General features: G+C 45.3%; 1 protein-coding gene across 1 annotated transcript in view; it reads left to right on the plus strand.

Moving 5' to 3' along the window:
* Nucleotides 1–514: 514 nt before the first annotated feature.
* Nucleotides 515–27,354, plus strand: part of Mthfd1l (methylenetetrahydrofolate dehydrogenase (NADP+ dependent) 1-like) — a 188,890-nt gene continuing 162,050 nt past the window's right edge. The window contains exons 1-7 of the mRNA NM_001108462.2: nucleotides 515–843; nucleotides 7,490–7,574; nucleotides 8,965–9,015; nucleotides 9,102–9,155; nucleotides 13,317–13,441; nucleotides 15,117–15,217; nucleotides 17,195–17,331. Coding sequence (NP_001101932.2) covers nucleotides 620–843; nucleotides 7,490–7,574; nucleotides 8,965–9,015; nucleotides 9,102–9,155; nucleotides 13,317–13,441; nucleotides 15,117–15,217; nucleotides 17,195–17,331 — 777 coding nt within the window. The 5' untranslated portion in view covers nucleotides 515–619. The remainder of the gene's footprint in view (nucleotides 844–7,489; nucleotides 7,575–8,964; nucleotides 9,016–9,101; nucleotides 9,156–13,316; nucleotides 13,442–15,116; nucleotides 15,218–17,194; nucleotides 17,332–27,354) is intronic.

Consider the following 27,354-nt stretch of genomic DNA (forward strand, 5'->3'; position numbering starts at 1 on the left):
TGTCTCTGAATTCTAGCCTACCTTACTTGGGGACTAACAGAGTTACAATGTTATTCCCACTAGGCTTGGAAATTATAAACTCGGAAGACTCAGTCCTGAAGCCAATGACCTTAACCTGCTTAAGGCTACAAAACCAGCATTGCCTTGCAGACTCCAAAAACCACTTTTAGCCCTAGGCCACCTCCCACGTGATAAACCCTTCCTTCTGAAGGTCTAAATTGGATTTAGAGCCACAACTTCCTGCAGATAAAGTGAGCTTCATTATAAAAACCAAAGGTGGCATCAGGTTTTGATGTAGAAGGGCTGGCCATACAATCTCAGGGCAAAGGCTCAGCACCAAGCTGATGCTCCACCTCCTCTGCTTTGACTTTCTGGCAACTCCAACCAGCAGCCTCGCGTCCGCTGGCCCCCGCCCTCTTAACGTCACGGCCACTAGGTACAGTGCCCCCTAGGGGCCTCAGTTCCTCCCACGAGGAAGAGCCTGGTCGTTCCTGCTGCTGGTCCTTTACTGTGCCGCTTGGTTCTCTCTCTCTACTGCCTTCCTCGCCAACCAGGGGAGGAACTTGCAGCCGCATCTCGGTGCCTCCGGAGGACCAGTCACACCGCGCTCTGCAGCGGCATGAGTGCCCGCCTTCCTCTCCTGCTACGCCAACTCGGCCACCAGCAGCTGCCCCCGGGCCCGGCGTGTCGCCTCCGTGAGCTGTGTCGATCCGGCAGCAGAAGCAGCAGCAGCGGAGGTGGTGACCCCGAGGGGTTGCGCGGGCGGCGGCTGCAGGATGGCCAAGCCTTCATCAGCCATAGCCCAGGCAGTCCGGAAGACCCCGGGATGGACTCAATCGTTAGGTGAGTGTCCGATTTGTCTATGCGCAGGTCCCTAATCAGGGACCCAAGGATGGGACAACGGCACTCTGCGGCTGGGAAACCCGAGGGACCGGTTCGTAGGGCAGGAGGCAGAAAGTGCTTGGTGCGGACTTACTAGAGACGCCTTACGATTGGCAGAGAGGGCGTGGGGGGCAAAGGGAGACATCCGCAGTAAGGGACTCTGTAGATGAGGGCATCCCCCGGCCGGAGCGCGCCTCACGGACCGCACGCCCCACTCCACGTGCACCGCCCGCCTCCGGCTCTGATGCAACGGCGCCGGGCGTGGCGCCGACAGGAAAGGGGCGGTGCGGCCAAGGGCGGGAGAGAGGCAAGGAGGATGGCCCTGCCATCCCGCCACTGCTGCTGCACTGCTACTGGAGGAGGCGCGGGTAAAACCCGTTGCGGAAGCTCTCCAGGTCTGGGCATAGGGTCCGGAGCATCGCCGCTCAGAGAGCACACAGGCTGCGGTGTGGCTGTATCTGGAAAGTTCATTCCCTGTCCAGTAGTGATCTGTGCAGACGCCGAGTCGCCTGGTCAGGCCCTATACCCCGAGTAGTGGGTTTGTTGGGCCACTGCTCTGCAGAGGCACCTACCTGCCAAAGGCGGGAAAGCCATTTTTTCGGTTTGACTCCCAACTGGGGCTATGGAAAAGATTACATGAGCAAAAATTATCTGATCCCAGGGATTGTCACACATCTAGCCCGCCACAAATAGTCATCATTTTTACAATAACCTAAACTGAGCTCTGCACATTTGGTGTAATGGGCATGACAGTAAAAACTTAAGGTTTAGTGAACTAAAAAGCAGGATTTAAAATGTTACAAGGGTACTTTTGTAACAAGGAAAACAAAATTCTCACAGTTTTTTGATAAAATCCAACATTTTATGGACACAGAAGTTTCAGTTTCATGTGGTTTTTCACATGCTGTGAAATAACCTTATTCCTATTTTTTTCTTTTTCCCATTTTTATTGTTTAAAAATGTAAGCCAGGGGCTGGAGAGATGGCTCAGCGGTTAAGAGCACTGACTGCTCTTCCAGAGGTCCTGAGTTCAACTGCCAGCATCCACATGGTGGCTCACAACCATCTGTAATAGGATCCGATGCCCTCTTCTGGTGCATCTGATGACAGCTACAGTATACTCATATACATAAAATAAGTAAGATTTTTTTTTTTTTAATGTAAGCTCAGTCTAGGGAGATTGCCCAGTTAACAAGGTACTGGCTGGAAGAAACATGAGGACCAAGTTCCATCCCTAGTACCCATGTGGACATGGTGGCATACTCTTGACGCCTCAGTCCCTGGGAAGCAGAAACATCTCAAGGCTCACTGGCCAGCCCACGTAGCATGATCCAAGAGCTCTAGACCAATGCCAGATGCTGTCTCCAAAACCAAGGTGAGCAACTGTTGAGGGACAGCATCCAAATTTAACCTGTGGTATGTACAAAACAACAACACACACGCACTGGAACATACATACATGAACCCATAAGTAAAAACATGCATGTGCTTACATAAGTAAGAGTATGCATGTGCTCTTAGCTAAGGGGTGTTAGTTTCCCTGGCTTGGCTTCTGAACCAGAGGATTTGTGCTTAGGAATCTGATGCCTTCCTTTTGCAAGAAGCCTGTATGTAGCATCAGGTGTGTGAGCAGGGACAGGATATTGGTCTCAGCATGTTTAACTGCAAATGGAAACCATAATGCCATCTACCTCACTGAAGCAATTCTAAGATTTATACTAACTCAGTGATCCTAGAGTGTGTATCCTGAATACCTCTGGACCTCATATTGTTTCCCATCGATTGGGTCTTGTAGCTGCTGTAGGCCAGGTGGCCATTTTAGCCAATGTAGCACTGCCTGATAGGATTTGAAAAGTGGAGAAGTGATCAGATTGGATGTCACCTGTTTGAAACCTTAGGGTGGAAGTTCTCACATCATCCATGGGCATCAGAGATGATAATGGCATAAAATCACCAAGAAGCATAGTGACTTTTATACGGGGGCGTGGCTCGATGACTTGTGATTGGAAAAGTCATTTTTGGAAACTTCGTGATCTCTGATGGTTGTCTGTCATCTGATAGAATCCAGAAAGTATCAGCCCCCAAAACTCACCAAGTGGGTGACTGCAGAACTTGGCTGTTCACGGTTCCCCGTGGATTCATATGTTGAAGGCTTAGGCCACAGAATGGTGCTTCTGAGGCCATTCTGGGGTGGAAACTTTGAGAAATGGGGCCTTGTAAGAGACGCTTATTATAATGAGTATTCTAAATCTGCCCTGAAGGGAATGGTAAGGATTTGACTCAGTGTCTTCTCTCCTTTCTGGTTCCTGACTAGATTAGTTTTGCTCTGAGACACACCCCTTGTGACAATGGGCTGTCCTTGCTAGAGGCTACCAGATCTTACTGGAACATCTTCCTGGCCTTGAGCCAAAACAAACCTTTTCTCTACCAGTTAATTGCTTCAGACATTTTATTAGAGTAATGGGGCAGTGACTAATATACCTGTGGACAATAGCATCGTTTAAGGATTGCTATTTCACCAGAATTCTTATGATACACGGGACGATCATATTAAAAAAAACTGTCAAACCATAAAAATGAGATTTTTATTTGTTTATTTAAAGATTCATTTAGGAAAGTCAGATCCTCAATTCGAAGCTTGAGAATTCTTCAGTTTATTGTTTTACTTTTGATACATAGGATAAAACAATTTTTTTTGTCTAGATACCTTTAAAAATTCTTTAATGGAGTTCAAGAGATGACTCATTGGTTAAGAGCACATCCTGCTACTGTGGAAGATCCAAGTTTGGCTCCCAGCTCTCACATTGGTGAGCTGGTTCCCAGTCATCCATAACCTCAGCTCAGGACATGTTAATCCCTCTTGTATCCTCCATACATATACACTTAATTAAAAATAATTTCCATCAATACAATAAATATATTTTGGAAAGAAAAGAGTATGCAGTCATTTAACCAACAGCAGTTTTTTTGGGTTTTTTTTGTTTGTTTTTTGTTTGTTTGTTTGTTTGTTTTTTTAGTGGTTCATAAATTGGTGATGTGGCTTTCCTTGTCCAACCTAGATTTGATGGAATAATGTATATAAGACAACATTACTAATCTCAGATTCAGCTCATGCATAAAACTGAAAAAGAGCCATGATGCCTGTCCCCCACCCCCACCCCCGTTTTGCTGCTATAGCAAAACACCACAGGCCGAATAGTTATAAAGATTTCTCATTCTTTTGGAGGCTGAGAAGCCAAAGGGTTGGCATATGGCAAGGGCTTTGCTATATCACAACAAAGCTGAAGGCAGAAGGGCAAGGCAAGAGAGATGCAGATGTGAACTAGCCAGCCTTTCCATCATCCCATGACAACGGCATGAATCCTTAAGTCTCCAACACATAAGCTTGGGGGAATCCTCTCAAACCATAGCGAAACCCAAAGATAACATCCTAAGCAAAGGCTCCAGAATGGTCCCCAAGGTGGCTACTCATCACTCCTGATCTCTGGTCTTGTCACCTCCGAGCTAGTGAGAGATAAAAGGAGCCAGGTTGTGTGTGGTCCTCTTACTACACAATCCTTCTTGTGGCCAGAAGCTAATCACATGATCCCACCCAGCTGCCGGAGAGAGACTGGGAGACGTGTGTGGTTGAAACTCAGAATCTTATTATTGAAAAAGAGTTCAGAAGACTATCCGGAGGAAGTAGTTGGGGTTAGCTTTATTTTTGAAGATATTATGTAAGTGTATCTGATAATGGCCAAAGCAAAGAGTTATAAACCGGCTCTCCACTCTTTTTTTTTTAACCATGGACCATTTCTCTCAACACTACTGGCCATCTTTGGAGGAGTTGTCTGTGGATGTCAGCTCTGTATTCCTAGAAGGATCCTTCTTTTACCTTTGAAAGAGCTGAGAAGTTAAATGAAGACTTCTATTAACAAGCGCTTGCTCTGGGCACTGGGGGATGAGGATAAGGGTGCAGTGCATTGATGATATTCAGTAATGTGGCCAGCTGTTTTCTCCTACACTCAGGCGTGGTCACAGCTAGCCACAGGGAGAACGAGGAGGAATGAAGTTGTTAGAACAAGGCAGCTTTGTGCTCAGCTTGTAGGCTTAATGCAGTTAGCCAGGCAGAGGCGACTAAGCTGGTGGTGGGGGCAGAATTAGAGACAGATCACTCACAGGGGTCGTGTTAGTGTCATGCTAAGCTTAAACCTTTACCCACCAATCTTCAGTAACAGAAGAAAGGAGTTTTAGCTACACTGTTCCCAGTCAGAATTGAAGTTTTCTCCCCAAGGGCATAGACTCATCTTTGGAAACATTTCTGCTACTTTTTGGATCTTTGGGGCCTGGGAATGCTCCTGCATTGTTTATCTCTGGAAATATGATATACCCAGCCAGTTGCGGGTGGGTACCCCAGCCAATTTTAATGTTTAATGCATTGTTGGGCCGCCTTGTGTAGCTATTATCTTCGTTCTGCCCCTTACCTCATCTATTTTAGGTCTGACAACTGGTTGTTTGTCTTTTTAATTATTTATTTTTATTCTGTGTGTATGGGAGTTTGGTCTGCATGTATGCCTGTGCACCAACAATGTGCCTGTTGCCCTCGGAGGCCCTAAAAAGGGCATCCAAACCTGTGGACCTAGAATTACGGATGGTAGTTAGCCTCTGTGTAAGTGCTGGAAATGAAACAGTGGTCCTTTGGAAGAGCAAGTGGTACCCTTAACTGCTGAGCCATTTCTCTAAGCCCTTGATAGCTAACTTAAACCTAGTGATAATTTATCTATTGTAGTATTCCTTTCATTTTTTAAAATTGGGGCTAGTGATTTTTTTTTAAGTTTAGTTTATTGAGGGTGGGCAAGACTGGAGGGGTTTCTGTTATGAATTCTTATGGTTAAGACCATGACCAATCCCGACAAGGAGCAACAGGAGAGAGCGAGGGTTCGTTTGAGTTTATAGTTCAAGTGGACATTGTCTGCAGCAAAAGTATGGTGCTAGGAGCAGAAGGCACTTGGGCACGTTGTATCTGGAGTGAAGGGAAGCAAGAGTAAACAGAAATAGGGCCAGGCTATAAAACCTTCAGGCCCACTTCCTCCAGCAAGGCTCTGCCTCTTTAAAGGTCCACAACCTTCGAAGACAGCAGCAGCAGCTGGGGGTCAAGGGTTCAAACACATAATTACATGGAGGATGCTGCATATTCATACAGGCAGTTTTAGTCACAGGAAGAAGAAAACATAATAAAATAACAATAACAAAAAGGGGAAGAGACACTGAGATCTACCTGTTATGTAAGTGAAGATATCAGAATCTATAGACGTCTCCTCCACCCCCACGCCCCCCAGTATACTGCAGGCCTGAGTGCCAGGTATGGCTGTTTTCCACGGGCCATGTTCCAGAAACCTCTGGCACTTATTTAAAATGACCCATTCCTGGGCCCCAGCCCAGAATATTGAATCAGACTTTCTGAGATGAACCTTGATGTTGATCATGCTTCCCAGAGGATTCTCAGTCAGAAGTGCTTGGTGTGTTACCTCCTCTGGACCAAGCAAAAATATGGATTCAGCTGGGCCTAGAGTAGTTTAGCAGCAGGTCTGCCAGACTGGGTGACAGCGCAGCATAGAAACCTCGTCACCCATGGCTGGAGAAGTAATCTAATGTTTTCAGAATGGTTTCACGAATTAGCACAATTGAAGTTATTTCCCCAGGGATTGAACTGCCTCCTCCCAAGTGAATGAAACTAGAAACCAAATAATTGCTAACAGTGCACATTAGCCTGGCCCCTGACTCTGTTAGCCTCTGTGACATTACGAAAGTTAACTCCCATGCAAGTTTTGAATTCTTTGTGGTCTTCTGAGCACACCACTCCCTGCATCCCCTTCTTGTTTGGGGGCTCAGCACCTTCCACTCCACAATTCCTCAGCCACCACTCTACAAGGTGGGAGACAGTTGTTTTTTGTGAGTTACTATTAGCGTTACAGAGTAATGATTACTCTTGAAAGTTGTTAGGTGCATGTAATAAAGTTGTCCTGAAGGGCTGGAGAGATGGCTCAGTGGTTAAGAGCACTGGTTGCTCTTCCAGAGGTCCTGAGTTCAATTCCCAGCAACCACGCGGTGCCTCACAGCCATCTGTAATGGGATCCGATCCCCTTTTCTGGTGTGTGTCTGCAGACAGCTATGGTGTACTAGTCAATTAAAGAAAAAATAAAAATAAAAATAAAGTTGTCCTGAAGCCATTAGTCACTTGCAATACTTGTCCAGCTCCTGTTAGACCCCAGGCTTGCCCAGCCATCACTGGAGGTGAATGATGTTTTAACACTGAAACTGGGTGCTGCTTTGAGTAGCTTTTCAGTCTGTTCTGAGAGGCAGAAACAAAAAGCAAGCTGCTGGAGACTATGCCAGTACATGCTGCCAGCATCAGTAGTTCTTGATGCCAGGGTGCCCTGCCTTCCCTCACTCTCTGATCAGTCTCTCTGTTATCTGATTCGCTCCCAGCAGCAAGCTTTGTAAAGACACACATTGTGCCTGTCCTGTCTAATCATCAACAAAGAAATGACTGTGTTGTGTTTCTCTCTCTCTCTCTCTCTCTCTCTCTCTCTCTCTCTCTCCCTCCCTCCTTCCCTCCCTCCGTATAGAGACGTCATTCACAATTCCAAAGAAGTGCTGAACTTGTTGCAAGAAAAAAACCCTGCCTTTAAGCCAGTTCTTGCTGTGATTCAGGTAAGCTGTGAACATGGTGCTCTTTTAGTATTTAGGATGCAATTTAGCAAATGCTTATAAGCAGAGACCAGACGCATGTCCTGTCAGTGGCGAGCACTGTTATGTAGTTTTCTTCTGGTGGATTGTAGGTTAGGCACAGCTCTGTTAAGAGTCAGTTATCTTTCCGAGTGGTAGGTGACTCATTGAGGTCAGGAGGTAGGCACCGTAAATCGTAGGACACAGAGTAGTTACTAACCCACATGTACTTATGTATACTTGATATGGCTGGCAAGTCCGTTTCTCTCTTGTTTATGGGGAAAGACAAGTGGGTAATGGCATCTGCACATTAATGTATGACAACCCACATGCCAAAGGCACGAGTGTGTTGGCATTCTGTGTTTGTCCTTTGGCTGCTGCCCCTTAGTCCTGAGCTGCAGTGTTATTGGCATCCTTGTGTGGTGGCAGGTGCAGGGAAATAACAGCATGAGCCAGGCCTGGAAGCAATTTGGCCCAGTAGCTGATCTATTATTGTGATGCTTGGCAGGCCGGCCCAGTATCAGGATAGCAGCCTGTGGTATGTGGCCAATGGTGCCTTGGTTTGTGAGGTTGTAAGACTGTGTTTATGTAACCTGAATCCTTTGGGAAGCTTCCATATCCCCTCCTAACAGAGGAGTTGCTTTGGGAACTTGGGTTCCTGAGAATCTGGTTACATGTTGCCATTCAACCTAAGTACAAACATCCAAATTCCTGTTTTGTGGTTCACGCAGCACAGTGCTGGCTATGTAGCCATGACGATGTCATTTTTCTATATCCCATGTTTTAGTTACTTTTCTGTTGCTGTGACAAAACGCCATAACTGACCCTGGTAGCTTATAAAAGGAAGTAGTCGGTTGGGGTATAGTTTCAGAGAGTTAGAGCTTATTACCTAGCAAAGACAAGGAGGTATGAACAACTAGGAAATAACATCTTGATCCTCCACTAGGAGGCAGAGAGAGACACTGGGAATAATGCAAGTCTATTGAAACCTCCAGGCCACCCCCAGCAACACACCTCCTCCAACAAGGCCACACCTCCTACTCCTTCCCAAACAGTTCTACCAATAGAGGACCAAGTATTCAAATTTATAATCCTATAGGGGCCATTCTCATTCAAACCACCATAGCTTGTAACATGCAATCTATCATTTTTTAAAGGATATAATTTGTTAGTCTAAGAAGTTTATATGTATATAACTCCAGCTGCTAGCCCAGTTTTGATAGGCAATAAGAGTCTTTTCTGCCATTTTCTTATCTTTTTATTAAGACCACTCCTGTTCATTGTCTTCACAACTGTGATGTCTGTTTTGTGTTTGGTACACATTGTCAAGGTATTTCACACCATAACATTCTCCTTTCTGCTTCTTTGCCTTTAGGCAGGAGATGACCACCTGATGCAGAATGTGAACCAGAATTTGGCCAAGGAGGTGAGAGCCAGCGATTCTAGCAGTTCATTAGAATTCCCAACGGTGTATTCTCTTGTGGTGACCAAGAATCTTGTGTTCCCTTTCAGGCTGGCCTGGACATCACTCACATCTGCCTACCTCCAGACAGTGGAGAGGATGAGGTAATGTTGGCCTAGCTCATTTCCTTTCCTCCTCGGGCCTATGGGCATCTTCTGGGGTGGTGGGCACAAGTCCAGCCTTCTCTTGTGGCCTAGTTTCCATGGAGACATGATCTCCTTTCCCTGTGCTGTCGAAGCTCCTCATCACCTTCCCCTTGCAGTTGGTTTCTACTGGGACGTTATGGTGACTGCGGCTGTTTATATACAGTAGAAGCAGCAGGGTCTCATGAAAAAATTGTTGGGGTCAGGGGGTGTATTGAAACTCAGCTCTGGTTTTATTTACTCTGTTCTAAAAGCATCAACTTGGACCATTCCTTCGACATCTTAGGGTCAGCACAGCATTACTGATACAATATAGGGACAGGACAAGGTGATTGTCAAGGGTCCTCTCTAAGACTAACACTCTGGGACTCCTTCATTGGCATTTTGGAGACAGCTGAAAGACTCTCCATCCTGGATCACACGTTCTAGTCGTGTCTGCCAGCATCATTTCCCAGTGTGCCGTGGTCCTGGGCTGGGGCATGAGACCTTGTGACTAACTTTTTTCTGGCTGATTGCAGCAGGGAGACTTAGGGATAGGGTCAGAGTTAGGGTTAGACTTCCTGGGACAGGATCTGGATTGATAAAGTTTGATGGTTTGTTTGCAGGGATGGGGTGTAAAGATCAGATGGGAATGACGTTTGGAGATCAGTAGTCACTGGCTAGGAAAAGCATCCCAAAGTCAAGAGAGCTGCTGTACTTCCGTCCCACTAGCATCTCTGTAGTGTGCTGCCAAATTGAAGACTCTATCTGTCTCTATCTGTCATAGCCACATTCTCACCGGAGACAAAGCCATTCCGCTAATTATGGGCTAGGTACAGAGACTTATTAGATGAGGAACGACACCCAGCAGATACCTAAAACTGCCAGCCGTACAGACCCTACTACGTATGGCACGGTATGGCTTCTCTCTGGCTTAACTAAGATGGTTGATGCTCTCATGCTTTGGTATTGTTACTCAGGAAAAGAAAAGTTACATAAGCACTGACACTGTGATGCTACAATGCTGACTACGGAGCCCAAGTGACGACGCCCCCATACACAGGTGTAGATGTGCTAGACAAGGTGTCGATTCATGTCCGGTTGGTTCTAGGTCTCATCGCACTACTCAGTGAGGTGTCCAGTTTCAAACTAATGAATTGTTTATTTCTGGAACTTTCCCTTGAGTGTCTTTTTGTAACACAGTTGATGAAGGGTAACTGAAACCTTGGAGTGTGAAGTAACCTGTAGTCCCCTGTAGGGTTGGGCAGAAAGATTTTCATTTATAGGAAGGAATAAAAGCTTATGTGTAAGATGAGATGAGGCTCTCTCATGAGGCCTTGGTGATAATAGATCAGAGAAAGTTGCTACCCAGACCAGCCTGTTCCCAAGGGACACTGTCTTGTGTGTTCAGCCTGAGGGTGTCCCAAAGTTCAGGCATCTGGAGACAGAAAGCTTGACCAAAAGTTTGCTTTCAAACGTTTCTAGGTTTTGCTTGGTTAGTGGGAACTAGCAGTCAGTCCAGCCACGGAGGACATGGGAGTGTGCTTTTGTAGTCTGTCTTCCTGTGTTCTGAGGAACTGTCATGAACTGAGTCTTCTCTAGATCCTATGGGGAAAGATCTATATCTATAGATCTAGATCTATAGGTTGTGGGTGAAGGTCTCCAGTGTCTCTTTCCTAGCATCTCAGGTAAAGTTCATTGCCTGACTAATAAGGCCAGCCCCGCAGATGTTCTTCCCTCTAATGATGTTTTCTGCAAACCACAAATCTGTTCTGCTGCACCTACTTGTCTGGCCACACTGCGAAAAGGAGAAGGGGAAATGAAGTCTTAATGCCATTTAGATCATTTCTAAGGAAGAAGGGAAGCTAAGTATTGAACAAGCAGTTAATACTGTGTTTGACAGTTGTGGTGTGTACCAACCATGAAGGCACCAGCAGAGACAGAATCGAAAGAAGCAGGTCGACCATTTCCAGGACACCCACTGCACACCATCACATCTTCATTTCTTTAGACAGTTTCAGTGGCGTAGCCCAGGCTAGCCATGAAAACACTATGAAGCTCAGTCTGGCTTTAAACTCATGATCCCCCTGCCCCAGCCTCCTAAGATTATGGTTTACACCCAACATATTTTTATAAGGATTTGTCTACTCCCACTCCTTTGGTGTAGGGGCTGAAATTTCAGTGAGTGTGGAATTACTATGTTGAGCATCTTAATTCATTAAGCTTCTATATTCCCCATTTCGTTTTGTTTTATTAGTGCTTTCCTGCTCTCGTTATAGTAATGGCAAGTCCCTTACTTTCTCCTGTACTCTGCTTCCATGGATTCACCGACCACACTCACCCTGTGACTCTTCTCCCTTTGACCTGCTTTTTACTTTTTACATTGCCAATCACGTTCAGAACTTATATTATTACTACAATTGGGATGGGGCTTGCTTCCCTATTAGCAGATCATGTTTTCCACAGCAGGTTTGCTCAGAGCTAGCTGTTAGATACCTTGCTTAGAACTCGTACAAAGCTGATGCTTGGAGCGTTTGTTTGTTTGATTTAAGTATGTGAGTGCTGTGCCTAGGGAGCTCAGAGGTTCCTGAGCCCCTAGAGCTTGCAAGCCCCTGACATGGAAACGTGGGACAGGTCCTCTAGGGGAGCAGCTGAGCCTCTTCTCCAGCTCCCAGCTTCATGCACAAAGTTTGTTTTAGAGGCAAAACAACAACAACAAAAAAGTCGTCAATCCAGGCCCTTTAAAAATACTTTGGTGAAGACAGCAGACCAGTAGGTTGTAGCCAGAAATGCCAGTCTCTGCTATAAACCTCAGAGGCTCTCTGATGGCTGTGTTGAGACCTCTGTGTTGTCTGCTATAAGCCTCTGAAGGCCTCTGGAGTTGTTGGAAGCTACTGGTGTGTTACTACGCTCCGAATGAATGTCACCAGCCAGCCAGTCAGGAGGGTATTAGATGAAATAAACCCGTAGGCAGCAAACGGCTATAAAGGGGATTAAAGACAGCCCAGGATAATTTATCCCCGGATCTATTCCATTCCAATTCTCCACGATCATGACATTCTAACCACCCTTGTAGAATCTTTGACATGTTACTTTTTCCTGGAAACTTCAGTTCACAACTGAATGAATGAGACAAATATTCTTTCTGTACAGAATAACATTCTCCTTCTCTACCAGATGGTAGTAATAACATAGATATTGTTACTAAGCAATAAAATAAAAATGGCAAAGTGACACTTCCTTTGAATGGGACGCACATACACGGGATCTTTCTACTTCTGAGTCAGTTCTTTTGCTAAATGAAGTGAATCAGTCTGAGCGTTTGAGCTTCTTTCGAGGCCTCAGGAAAGGCTCCTTGTGCGACACTTGGACCCAGTGAACCAGAGGTCTGTGACTGGTTGGACTCACTGTTGGGAGACCTCTCTAGATCAAGTGATTGCTTGGACCCCTAGGTTCCATTGGACCTGTTTGGGGTCCTTGGCTGCCTGCTTCCAGATCTCCCTCAACACTGGAATGCTTGACTTCAAGTGGTCATTGGCAGGGAGTTTGGCTTTTGTCTGTTAAACTGAAGTAGCGGTGATGCTTTGGCGTTTTATTCTTTTCTGGCACATGGAGGGACCTTGGGAACTATGAAACCACTGAAAGCTTTATCCATGCAGGTTTCTTTGGGGGCTCCTCTAAGCATTCTGTAAAGAGGAAAACAGACTCTTCTCTGTACCTCATTCCTGAGGAGTAAAAGAAACTAATGGATATATTTTTAGGAATTGGTGTGTATGTGTGTATACACGCACAGGTGTCTGGGTGCACATGTGGCTGCAGGTGCACATGCACACATAGCCAGAGGACAAACTCAGGAGCCACCCATCTCTCTGCATTTGTGGCGCAGGATCTCTCATTGGCAGAGAGCTCACCTTGCAGGCTGGGCTGACTGGTTAGGAAATCCCAAAGGTCTACATGTTCTCACTTCCCCAGTACTGGGATCACAGGTCTATACTACCAAGGTCAACCTTTTTTTGTTTTAATAAAGTCACCAGTGAACACACATTTACCAATGTGCCACCTCTGGGTCTATGAGAAATCCTTTTTCTCCCTTATCAACTCTTTTTACTAGCTCTTCCTTTCACAGAGCTGTTTTCTGTTTAGATCATAGATGAAATCCTGAAGATTAATGAAGACCCTAGAGTGCATGGCCTTGCCCTTCAGATCTCTGAAGATTCATTGTGCAACAAAGTTCTCAATGCTTTGAAACCGGAAAAAGATGTGGACGGGTAAGAAAGGAAATAACCAGTAGTAGTCAATCTTACTGATAAGTAACTGTAGTGATTTTTTTTTTAATCTAAATTTCAATTTTTTGTAACTCGGTAATTAGTTTAAAAATCATTTTAAATAGCTTAGAAGGTAGAGAATTTTTAAGATTCTGTGGAGGAAAGTCATGTATCTTGGAAAATATATGTTTGTTTGGAGATAATCCTGCACCATCATAGCTACTCGAGCAAGCTCCTGTTTTTCTGACTGAGTCTTTAGCCAGAAATAATCTTCCCTAGGTAATTCTACCAAACAGTGAAAGAAAGACTGAAACCTGATTCCCCAGAGCCCCAAAGCATCCTTTACTCCTAGACTGGCTGAGGAAAAATAACAACGCATGCTTTTATTAATAATGCGAGTGTCTAATTAAATTTGAGGTGGGGGCAGGGATTATGAGACTTGGGTGTTTTGTGGAATGCCATGGTAAAATGTAAGTATCGTGGGATAGTGAATGTCGTCAGCCTACAATGGGGAAACAGTGTGTTTCCTAGAGAGTAAACGCTCTATTTTCTTATATGGAGGCACAGGAAATAATCCGACATGTAACTGAACAGCAGGGCTTTTTTCAGATGGTAAGGTTGGAAACAAATTTATAAGGTTAGACTTCTGCCTAATGTATCTCTCAGCAACTGGATTGAATGCTTGGTAATTCACTAAACTATGCTGGCTTATTGTCTTTCATCCTTTTTTACAAGGGCTAGACAGACTCAAACACGAGTTAGAATGTTGTGTAAGGGCTGGGCTGTAATTCAGTGGGAGGACGTGTGCATAGGTAAGGCACTTGAGTTCTCTGGAATGTAGATATGGATGGATGGATGGATGGATGGATGGATGGATGGATGGATGGATGGATGGATTGGATGGTTGGATGGATGGTAAAAGCTCCAATTCTATAGCAGAATGATCATAAAGGAAGAAGATGCGGTAGTGGACCAGGAAGCCCAAGGATATAGTTTCAGACATTTCATACAAAGAAAGAACCATAGAAATCTCCTGAGTGTCTTCGTTCTGTTACTTCAGAATGAAGTAGAGAACATCATCTTGGCAACCCGTGTAAGTTCTTTGTTCTAGACCTGAGTGGAGCAAAGCACACAGAACGCTCTGAATAGCAAGTGTGTGGTTTCTTGATGTTCTCCCTTCATTTTGCAAGGAAATTAATACTGAGGTTATGTGGAAGTTGACCTGCGAGCCTCTGGATTGAGAGACTCAATCCTGAAGTCTGAAAGTAGACAGCTGATTGGAGAGATTGTTGTAGCCATTGAAAGTGTCTCTGGGGGGCTGGAGAGATGGCTCAGTGGCTAAGAGCAGACTGCATTTCCAGAGGTCCTGAGTTTAATTCCCAGCACCCGCACGGCAGCTCACTGTAGCTCTAATTGTCTGTAATCTACTGTCTAGTTCTAATTCTAGGGGCTCTGACACCTTCAAACATACGGGCAAAATGCCAATGCACACAGAAAGTGTTTCTGGAGCTGGGAAGTGCAGCCCTGTGTGGCCTTGTTCTGGGTCCTAGGGAGGTTCCTACATTGAGATGAGAGAGGCCATCCTCCCATTTCCTGCTTCCTCTTCTGTCATGGCTTGCTCCTGTATGCCACCCCTGGATGATTTGTGACTCACATGTTCTCTTCCTTTCAAAATCAGGGTGACCGATGTCAATCTAGGGAAGCTGGTGCGAGGTGACGCTCCTGAATGTTTTGTTTCGCCCTTGGCCAGAGCTGCAGTAGAACTCATTGAGAAATCAGGTCTGAGATGATCAATTCTGTTTCTTGGGGCTTTTGCTTTGTTTTGTTTTTCAATAAGCATTTGTTGGTGGAAGACCCTAAATGAAAAATAGAAGAGAAATGCTATTTTCTACTTATAATTTTTTTTTAATAATGACTTGCTTCTGGAAAATTCTAATTGATGTCTTAGAGTGCAATCTAATGTTGGCTTTATTTCTCTCAGTTTTTAATTTGGATGTAAATGGGCAATTGTACATAAACGAGATGGCTGCAAATGAATGCTAACGTTAACATTGGTTTCTCTCAAAAAACAGTCAAAATAACCACAGTGAAAATGTCTCCTGCTTTAGCATGACTGTCACTGTAGGGTCAGGTAAACCTCACAGTTAGAGCGGGCTTGATTGAGCAGGCAGATTTTGCACGGAAAGATAAGTGGGTCTGTTTCGGTAGCCAGTGCTATTTAATTTCTTACATTCTTTTCTTGACCTCTCATTCTTGTGCCAGGAAAATAGACACAAAAGACGATTCGCCTTTTTTGATTACTGAACTTAATAATTGCTGTGTGTACTGGCTGGTGTGGTGTGTCAACTTGATACAAGTTTAGAGTCATCAGAGAGTAAGGAACCTCAGTTGAGAAAACGTCTCCATGAGACCCAGCTTTAAGGCATTTATTAATTAGTAATCAGTGGGGGAGGACTCAGCTCATGGTGGATGCTTCCATCCCTGGGCTGGGGGTCCTGGGTTTGATAAAAAAGCAGGCTGAGCAAAACCATGGGAAACAAGCCTGTCAGCAGCACGTCCTCCATGGCCTCTGCGTCAGATTCTGCCTCTAGGTCCCAGCTGTGTTTGAGTCCTGTCCTCACTTCCTCCAATTAATGGGCTGTGATCTGAAAGTGTAAACCAAATAAACCCTTTCCTTCCCAACTTGCTTTTTGGTCACAATGTTTTGTCACAGAAATAGAAACCCTAACTAAGACATTGTGGAATAGCTCATGTATTTAGCAGCTTAACGAAGACACTGTGGGACAGATAGTTCACATATTTTATGGCTTCCTAATTTGAGAACACAGGAGCTCAACTTTTCTTGATCCTAATTTGCAAAGAAAAGAAGCAGATGCCCATCTCCTAGTAGGCCTCAAACATTTAATGGTCAAAATGCAAAACATATATGGTGAAGTTCTATTAAAAAGTTAACTTTCAAGATGTAGCTTATAATCAGCAGCGACTGAGGTCTGTGAGATAGTCTGGTATGTCCTGTCCTGTAGGTCTTTGCAGAGACTCCTAGAGGCAAATTACAGCTGATACTATATTTGTAAAGAACTGTAAGTGAGCCATAAGACTCAGAAACAAAGCGTTCGTGAGGAGAATCCGGTTAGTCACGGCCTTCTTTCCAAGTGTGTAGTCAGCACCCTGTTGTTGAGACAACCACGTTCTGTATGTTTCTTTTTCTTCATTTACTTTCACTATCTTTTAATGCTTATTTTTCAAGTCCACCTCTTATTCTGCTCCAACTCCTCACAGACCCTCCACCCTTTAATCTTCCTTTCGATTTCATATTCTTTAAGAAAAGGAAACCTACTGAGTACAATTAGTGTTAACCCAAATGCTCATGGGCTGTCCACTGTAGCATGAACAGCCTACCAGGGCCCCCACTCCTGAAGAATACAGACTTTCTCTATCCTGGTAGCTATCAACTGCCTGTGTCTTCTTAACTAGAAAGAGGGCTTTGCGAGACCCGTTCCATGCTGGAACATTGAGTAGATTAGTCCTGGGCTGGCAACCACAGTTCTTAAGGGTTCCTGGTTGAAACTGTCTGTCACCTCCAGAAGGTACTGTTTTGCAGTAATCCTCTCTGACCCTCTGTTTCTTATCATATTCCCACTCCCTCTTCTGAGGTGTTCTCCAAGAAAAGCCACTGAGACGTTCTTTCTTAGTTAAAGCTACCTGGGCGAAAGTTTTCAGTGGTGTGAATTTTAATATTGACTATTTGGTCGGTAGGGATCACCTTGGATGGAAAGAAGGTCTTGGTCATAGGGGCTCACGGGCCTCTGGAAGCTGCCCTGCAATGTCTTTTCCAGAGAAAAGGATCCATGACAATGAGCTCCCCGTGGATAACACCTCAGCTTCAAGACAAGGTAGGTCTCCCATGGGACTCTATGACCTTGAAATCCTATGGTAAGAGAGGAAAGGCTGGGGGTGTGTCAAGTGAGCACTGAGCAGGATGTTAGAGGTAAGATAGAGGTGGATCCTGAAGGAGAAAGATGGTAAAAAGCAAAGCCTGGTTATGGTGGCTCATTTCTGCAACCCCACCATTTGGAAACCTGAGACAGTAGTTCAAAGCCAACCTAGGCTACTGATGAGGCAGCATCTTAAAAATAAAACAAAATAACAATGAGCAGTTGTTAACATGGTAGAAAACAAATGTCTTAAAAGATGTTCTTTCAGTCAAAGCTATCTGGGAAGAAGTTTTCTGTGGTGTGTATTATTAATTTCCATTGGTTGGTCGAGATCACCAAAGGATCTTTAAGAAAGCCCAGAGTTGGTTCTTGGAAAAGATAGCAGACAGACATACAGCTGACCAACACAAGACACAAAGAACACCAGCTGTAATAAGAAAGAAAAACCCAGCTACTGCTCTTGTCTCATTTCTGTCTCTGTAACAAATGTGCTGAAAAAAAGCAGCCTAGGGAAGAGAGGGTTTGCTTGACTTACAATTCAGGTTTGAGTCCATCACCGTGGGCAAGTTGAGGCAGGGACACTGCACATGATAGGCACAGTCCGGAGCAGAGAGCATAAATGCTTGGATCCTTGCTTGCTAGCTTTCTCTTCTTACAGTGTTCTGGACTCCCTTCTCCCCCTCTGCATAGGTAATGGCACCACCGATGATGGACAGGGTATTCATACACTAAGACTACATTCAAAAAAAGCTAAAAGGTGGTTACAAATTAGGGGTAGCTACAGCAAACATTCAGTTAGCAGTTGCTGTCTCATAAAAGGCTTAGAAGTAAATGAGACATTAACAATCTATAGAAAAACAGCAGATGGCCGTTTAGAGGCATGTGGTGAAAGCTGCCTAGTTCCTTATGATTTATGCTCACCAGCCGTGCTAGCAATGAGTAGTGACAAGTATTGATATTGACAAATTTGTCCGGAGCCAACATATTGCCGTAAAGACTTCAAAGTGAAAAAAGCTTTTCAAAAAGTCCTTTAATAGAGTTTAAGGTACATTTTTGACCCTCGTGTTTTCCTGTCTGAACATGTCATAGACAAATTCTTGGACATACACACAAGAAGCCATAGTCAGGGAGTCGGGAAGATAGCTTAATAGTTAACAGTTGCATTGTGTGCACATGGCCCTAGAACAGCATGTTTACTATAGAAAATAGGAAATCTGAAAGCATGTACTGGGACAAGATGGGCAAGGAGGAAGTCCAAGGGAACATCTTTCCTTTTCCTTTTAATAATAAAATCACTCTTGTTTTTCTGCATTAAAAGTTCAGCTCTAAGGTTGGAGAGAAAAGGTTGGATAGGACCAACTGCTGTGCATGCATGAGGGGGCTGAGTTCCAAACCTCAGGACTCACTTAAATAAAAATCTGGGCATGTTCCCGTGCACCCATCACCCCATTACTATAGTGACAAAAACAAGGGGGTCCTGCAGCTGCCAGCCTGGCTGCAGCTTCATAGAGAGACCCTGTCTGAAGGGAATAAGGAGAGTGATGGAAAGGGACAGCCATCCAGTGTCCCCTTGACTCCAAGTGTGCATAACTGTGTGCTTGAGCCCGCATGCACACACACGTGAACACACACACACACACACACACTCACACACACACATACGCTCACACACACACATCACTCATCTTAGAGTATCAGAGAAAAGAATGGGGTAGCATCTCCACGGGAATTTCTGTAGTCCTGAAAACCATTCACCCTTCAGCGTGGGAGGGAGGACTGGATAAGGCACTTTCCTTCCCCTCTGCGGACTTCTCCCCTCTCCCATCTCTTCCTCCCAGAGTCAGTCAGGTACTCACCCCAGTGGGATCATTGCTGAGCATCCTTCCCTGGGTTACGTGATGGCTGAGGGAGACAGTCAAGTCTATGGACAGCACTTAGCAGACTGCCTGGCTTGTTATGAGGCTCAGAGGGTTGGAACAATCTATCTTTTTATCTTTCCCATTTCCTTCCTTGACTTAGAGAGTTCCGTGTGTAATACGCTTAATATTTAACGTTTGTACATACTGAAGAAAAATATTAAGTGTTTTTTGCATAAGTTTATCTATGTCTGGGGTGAGTAAACTTTAATGAAATAATATCTATTATAAAGGGGAATAAGGGAGAGATGTAACTCAGTTGCTAGAGGGCTAGCCTTCGCCTGCACAAAGCCCTGGATTCGGTCCCCAGTGTGGCGTGCCTGGTGGTGCTTGCTTGCAATCCTAGCTTGCAATTGCTCTGGGGGTGAGAGCAGGAAGGTCAGACATTCAAGATCAGCTAGAGAACCTATCTCAAATTAAAGAAATCAAGCACTGCTATTTTTTTTCTTTCTTTCTTTATTAACTTGAGTATTTCTTATTTACATTTCGATTGTTATTCCCTTTCCCTTCACGGTTTTCGGGCCAACATCCCCCTAACCCCTCCCCCCCTTCTATATAGGTGTTCCCCTCCCCATCCTCCCCCCATTACTGCCCTCCCCCCAACAATCACGTTCACTGGGGGTTCAGTCTTAGCAGGACCCAGGGCTTCCCCTTCCACTGGTGCTCTTACTAGGATATTCATTGCTACCTATGAGGTCAGAGTCCAGGGTCAGTCCATGTATAGTCTTTGGGTAGTGGCTTAGTCCCTGGAAGCTCTGGCTGGTTGGCATTGTTGTTCATAAGGGGTCTCAAGCCCCTTCAAGCTCTTCCAGTTCTTTCTCTGATTCCTTCAACGGGGGACCTATTCTCAGTTCAGTGGTTTGCTGCTGGCATTTGCCTATGTATTTGCTGTATTCTGGCTGTGTCTCTCAGGAGAGATCTACGTCTGGTTCCTGTCAGCCTGCACTTCTTTGCTTCATCCATCTTGTCTAATTGGGTGGCTGTATATGTATGGGCCACATGTGGGGCAGGCTCTGAATGGGTGTTCCTTCAGTCTCTGTTCTAAACTTTGCCTCTCCCTTCCCTGCCAAGGGTATTCTTGTTCCCCTTTTAAACAAGGAGTGAAGCATTCGCATTTTGGTCATCCCTCTTGAGTTTCATGTGTTCTGTGCATTTAGGGTAATTCAAGCATTTGGGCTAATAGCCACTTATCAATGAGAAGCACTGCTATTCTTGATACTCATGAATGACCATGTAGAGTATAAAACTGGAGCAAAAAGGTAGCTAACCATCCACCCTTAAACTGGTAGTGGTTGTCAGCTTAGCCAAGCTCGTTCCCATGCTGAGTCCCACATCAAACATTTGGGGTAGGAACTGACTACCTGCAATTAGAAAGGAATGAAGAAGGAGCTGTGACCCATGGCTGTAACCCCAGTACCCAGGAGGCCATGTCAGGGAGACTAGCTCAGGGTTAGCCTTGGCTACATATATGAGTTTGGAGGACTCGTTTATAAATTTTAATTGAGACTTTAACATTACTAGAGCATATATATTAAGAGAGGAAGCATTTTATTTTTTGAGTCTTTGCCTGGGTGGATGTTTGTGTTCTACATGCTTGTGGTGCCTGCAGAGGCCAGAAGAGGGCATTGGTCTGCTAGGACTGGAGTTACCAATAGTTGTGAATCTCCTTATGGGTGCTCAAACCCTTTGGGAGAGCAGCCAACACTCTTAACTGTGGAGCCATCCTTCCAGCCCCAAGCATTTGGGTTCTGTTTTGTTTTGTTTAAGGTAGATTGATTTATTTATTTATTTATTTATTTATTTATTTATTTATTTATTTATTTTATGTGAGTACACTGTAGCATCTTCAGACACACCAGAAGAGGGCACTGGATCCCATGACAGATGGTTGTGAGCCACCATGTGGTTGTGGGAATTGAACTCAGGACCTCGGGAAGAGCAGTCAGTGTTCTTAACCACTGAGCTATCTCTCTAGCCCTACATTTGTTTCTTTATCTTTTTTTAAAATGTTTTTTAATTGATTATTTTTTATTTACATTTCAAATGTTATCCCCTTTCTGTTTCCGGTCCATAAACCTCCATCCCATCCCCCTCCCCCTTCTTCTATGAGGGTGCCTCCCCACCCTGACATTCCCCTACAATGGGGGGGGTCTAGCCTTGGCAGGACCAAGGGCTTCTCCTCCCATTGGTGCCCAACAAGGCCATCCTCTGCTACATATGCAGCTGGAGCCATGGGTCTGTCCATGTGTACTCTTTGGATGGTAATTTAGCCCCTGGGAGCTCTGGTTGGTTGGTATTGCTGTTCTTATGGGGTTGCCAACCCCTTGTTTCTTTATCTTAAGAAATTGTTTTAAAGTCAGGTATGGCCCTGACGTTTGGCTTGCTTTCTTTATCTGGACATTGAGTTTGTATTATCCTCGTGTCTTTCCATGTGTGAGATACTTATAGAGCTTTTCATTTTAAAACAAGAGCAGTCAGTGATCCCATCAAATACAACAGCGCCAGCAGAATCTTGATCGACAGTTCTAGCTCGCCCGTGTCAGTTCCCAGGATTGTTGGGAAATCCCACAACAAGCTCTTCATGAGTTTTAGACGGCGCCACCCTGAATAGCACAATGAACTCCTGAACCTGTGCTTCCCTTTTGCACTGGTGAATTATCTCTGTCTGACATAGCTTCACATCGTGAGCTTGCCCACCTGCCTGTCACTCAGTGGCTCTGCTGGGCCATCAGATAGTGTGACAGTGTGAAAGCTGAGCATTGCTCTATGTGATAAGGACTCCTAAGACATGAGAGTGGTAAAGCTGGTACTATGGATCGGGCAGAGAAGCCAAAGTAGAAACTCTAAAGAGCTTCCTTTGAGTGAAAAACATGCAAGTTATGAGTGTGCCTGTATACCCATGAATGGTATAAATGGAGTTAGCATAATCTGGCTTCTGGCATCAGCCCAGGATCTTAGAATATACTCTGACCCAGAATAATGGGGACTGCTACGTGCTGAATGATATCTAAAAATACATGTTACTTGTGCTAAGGGATAGGCAGTAAGGGGTAGGTTACAGAGCCCTACATGGAGGGCAGGGTCTCCACTCACCACTAGAATGGTGGCTTGGAAGGTGGAGCTTGGCAGGTTGATCTACCTGATGCTAAGCTTGCTGCTTTTAAGACAGAAATACACACTTAGATGCGCAGGAAAGAAATTTGTGTGTGTTTATAGTAGTCACCACACGGGGGCAGCCTACTCAAGAAAATTAAAAAACAATTGGCTTGCCTTGCCCCGCCCCTCCCTCTCTCAGACTCAAAACTTGTGCTTGCTTAGCTTGGCCATCACTGAGTTACGGCCCCTATTTTGCACACTGAGACCTAGAATTTCTGGTTTGGAAGCAGTCGTGGAAGAGGAAAATAAGCTGTGCCCTGTACTGGGCAGCTGTGGCAGCTAGAGAAGATGCCTTCACCATGGTTCAATGTTTTCACAGCTGTTGGAGACTGTGGCTGGTTGTATGTATATTTTTGAAAAACAAAGACTTTTTTTTAAGTGCTTTTTTATTATGAAAGTAAATCATCTAGACGCTTCTGCAGAGTGAAGCTCATCCCTACTTGGGTGGATGTGTGTGCACAGACTAGAGTACAACCTTAGGTATTCTTACAGGCCATCTGCCCTATGAGATGGGGTCTATCACTGGCCTGGAGTTCACCAAATAATCTGTGCTGGCTGACCATTGACTGCTGGGAATCTGTCTGTCAGCACCTCCTCGGTGTGGGATTACAAGCGCACACCACCTTGCCAGACTCAAGTACTCAAACCCATGAGCCCTTTGGGAGTCATTCTCAATCAAACCACCACAGAGGCCTTCAAAAGAGCTAAGCAGAAGCCAGCACTGAGCTCCTGAACCTGAAAACACAGAACCTGACTCAACCTCTCTTCCAATCTCCGGCGTTTCCTTACAGTAACTGCAAATGAACTGATATGCATTGCTGTCTGTACCTAAAGTCTCCAGGGAACGTGAGCAGGGAGAACTGAGGTCTGACATCATGGAGCCCTACAGAGGACAGAATGGAGCGGCATTCAGTGAGCAGATGGTTATGCACACTGGAGAATGTCACTGAAAGCTTACAAGTGTATTGAACATTCCATAGATATCCCTCAATGGAGGGGTGTGGAGGGAAAGTTAGCTGAATGCTGTCCACATTTCTCATGTGCTAATGAGTGTAGACCTAGGACTTGGCCATGTTCATTTGAGTCAGGCTGAGAAACTTCCTTCACCCCCACCCTGCCTCTTCTCACTTTTCTCCACATAAGTGTATCTTCCCAGGCCCCTTGGCAGCAGAGGAATGGGTTAGACAGACAACCCGTGTGTGTTTGCATGTGTGTAATCCTATTGTTGGGAATTGGCCTTGACTGGTCCCCTCTTTCCCGCTGAGGGTTTCACCTTGGTACCGACCCCATCTGCAGTAAGAGATGCTGGGTGCGGGGTTGGGGATTTAGCTCAGTGGTAGAGCAAGCTGGGTTCGGTCCCAGCTCCGGAAAAAAAAAAAAAAAAGAGAGAGAGAGAGAGATGCTGGGTGCTTATGCATCCTTGGAAGAGAGAAATTGTTAGGCATTGCAGAGCTCTGCTCCCTCGAGAGTCACACTGAAGTCGTGGTTAGAGCACAGCTGGAAGTTGCAACTGGAATAACCCTCAGCTGGCTTGAGTCCACTAGGTCCCAGCTGCATGCAGAAGAAATGGTTTAGAAATCAGAGATGGGTTTGAATTCATTTTTCTCTGAGAGTCTGATTTCTCTTCATTTCACAGAGACACTTATAAACAATAACAACAGTGTTTCTAGAAAAGAGGAAAACGTGGGTCTTTCACTCTTATGGCTGAGATTTTGGAGCCAAACTACATTACCATGTCATTTAAATTTAGCTCACAGTATGCCTAATAAAAGGGCTTTAAAAGTGAGCTGGAAATTTCTAAATGTATTGTGCTGTTTGTGTGTGTGTGTGTGTGTGTGTGTGTGTGTGTGTGTGTGTGTGTGTGTGTGTGTAAAATGGGGATAGATAGGGTTGGGGATTTAGCTCAGTGGTAGAGCGCTTGCTTAGCTCCGAAAAAAAGAACCAAAAAAAAAAAAATGGGGATAGATAGATGGATGGATGGATGGATAGATCGATCAATAGATCAATCGATAGATAGATAAGTAGACCTCCCACCTCCGAGCCTTTTAAGTGGACTGGGTCACCGAATTATACAGACTCACCTTGTAGGGAAACACTCTAAAGGAATAAAATCAGTCATGTCGGTCAATTTTAGTTGAGTGGCTGGTCACAGTCATGTATGCTCTGTCCTTTCCCTGGATTGTCTTCAATGATTTCAAGGCTCATACCCTTTTGGGCAGGACTAGCATGTCCGACGTGAGGAAACTGAGACTCAGAAGAGACTGCTCTAGATCATAACAGTTAAGAGCAGATGTGTGGGGCTGGCAGGATGGCTCAGCAGGTTGAGAGTGTGAGGACTCGGGTTCAGTTCCCCTCACCCCACACTCTCTACTGGCCTCCTCAGATACCTGCACGTATGTGGTGTGCCTAAACTCACACAAGCACATGTGCATACTCATACATAAATAAATAAATCTTTTGGGGAAGAGAAGCGACCATATGTTCCCCCTCTGTGCATGTAGCATTTATTCCAAATGTTCTGTGAGTTCAATCTCTGAACCCAAAACACTGCCCAACTCAGCCACCAGGGCCCAAGCCAATGGCCTTGGGTTGAGCTTACTAGTTTGTCATTCCAGCTCTTTTGGGGGCTCAGGCGGGGGAGGGGGTGGAGTGTTGAGACAGGGTTTCTCTGTGTAGCCCTGACTATTCTAGAACTTGTTTTGTAGACCAGGTTGGCCTCAAACTCAGGGAGATCTGCCTGCTTCTACCTCCTGAGTACTGGGATTAAAGGCCACTACACCCAACTCCCTCCATTCCAACTCTTTGTGATTCCCCAGAGACAACCTTACAAGATACCCAGTCTGAATGAAGTAGACTGAATGCAACTCTTTTTTTTTTCTCCATCTTTATTAACTATTCAATGGAATACTACTCAGCTATCAAAAACAATGACTTATGAAATCCATAAGCAAATGGATGGAACTGGAAAATATCATCCTGAGTGAGGTACCCCAATCACAGAAAAACACACATGGTATGAACTCATTGATAAGTGGCTGTTAGCCCAAATGCTCGAAGTACCCTAGACACACAGAACACATGAAACTCAAGAAGGATGACCAGAATGTGAATGCTTCACTCCTTCTTTAAAAGGGGAACAAGATTACCCTTGGCAGGGAATAGGGAGGCAAAGTTTAGAACAGAGACTGAAGGAACACCCATTCGGAGCCTGCCCCACATGTGGCCCATACATATACAGCCATCCAATTAGACAAGATGGATGAAGCAAAGAAGTGCAGGCTGACAGGAACCGGATGTAGATCTCTCTGAGAGACACAGCCAGAATACGGCAAATACATAGGTGAATGCAACTCTTAACCCCAGGCTTTGGATTTGCCAGAGCTTCCAGACCCCCTATAAGGAAACAGTCATATGTGCCCTTTGCAGGGGTGGAGATTAGCACCTTAGTCAGGGGTGCTGCCATGTTGCCCTTGACGTGCAGAACAGGTACCACATAACCTAGTGCTAAGTGAGGGTTTCTCAGGAGTGTTTGTATTGGTGGACTCCTGGGATAGTGGCCACTTAGCTGTCTTTAAGTGCATTCAGATGTTGGCATCCATACTTCACCCTGCCTTCTGCCTGATCATGTGACTTGTCAACGCCAAAGAAGGAGCTGATTGGTTTTTGTTTTTTTTTTTTTAAGCCAGTGTATCAGCCTGTGTCGAGAAAGGGATTCATGAGCATACTTAAATGAGTTAGCATGAGGTTGAGTGGAACCATGTAAATCAGCAGATTGACACTGAACTGTAGGGGTACTGCCATAGAGATCTGATAAGGAATTTGTGGGGCAAATGTAATGAAACCAGGACCTGTCTCCACTTTACAGTTGCCCCACTCAAATGCCCTCCCCCATCCTACAGGTTATTTTGACATCAGGCTGGGTGGGTGGAGCTGCAGATGCTTGAGCATGGAATGCGTTCTCTCAGAGGTAGTGTTAGCCATGGCAGCATAACAATTCAGAAAGCGGTTGAGCAAATCAGGAGTGTAATTGTGTTGCTAGTATTGTCTCCTTTGTGAGAAACCTGGATGGGGACCGAGATGTTTCTCCAGGCTGTGGTTTTGGTTCAGCTTTCAGACAGCCCACTCTACGGCCACCTGTGGCCAACCTCAGTCATCAGAGTCATCTGTGTCATCAGAGTCCACTGTGGAAGTGAGGCACACAGAGCACAGCAGAGTCCCCACATCAGTCCTGCTGGGCTCTGGGCCTGTGTTCTGCAGAAAACAGGCTGGGTGTGTCACCTTCAGACCACTGGCACATGATTTGTACTTCCCTTCTCCAGTGTGAATGGTTTCTCAGGACAAAATGAGAAGTTTAATGGCATGCTCTTGTACATATCTGTACCATCTATATAGAATATAGAGTCCTTTCCTTCTTTTCAGTATGCCTGTAAGTCACTAGAAACCAAATATTAGGCTCACCATGGGGCCTGGATCCTGACCATTGCTGGTAAGCAGCGTCTAGGCCCAAGTCCAGGTGTTGTGACTCCACCTGCCCTGAGTCTGGATTCCTCACCTCTCAGGGGAAGCAGCTTAGGCCCAGAGAGTTCCTCCAAGAGAGCAGATGCAGAAATCTGATCTGCAGATGTGCCCTGGGAGGCTGGGAATTGGAAAGTCTAAGTGCCAGGAAATGCAGAGCCTTGTTCCCCACAGCCCCAGCTGTCTGTGTACCTGAACTCTGAGCCTATTGTGTGCGTGAAGACTGTGTGGTCCGCATGAAGGTGCGTCTGAGGCCCACCTGCTCTGAAGAGCCTTCACCACAACACCTTCTCTCCCCTCCCTCTCTTCCCCTTTTCCCTCTCCTCTTTCTCACCTCCCCCTCCCTTTCCCCCTCTCCCCTTCCTCTCCCTCTTTTCCCTCTCCCCTCCCTCTC

This window comes from Rattus norvegicus, chromosome 1 (assembly GCF_036323735.1).
Source record: "Rattus norvegicus strain BN/NHsdMcwi chromosome 1, GRCr8, whole genome shotgun sequence".
NCBI lineage: Eukaryota > Metazoa > Chordata > Mammalia > Rodentia > Muridae > Rattus > Rattus norvegicus.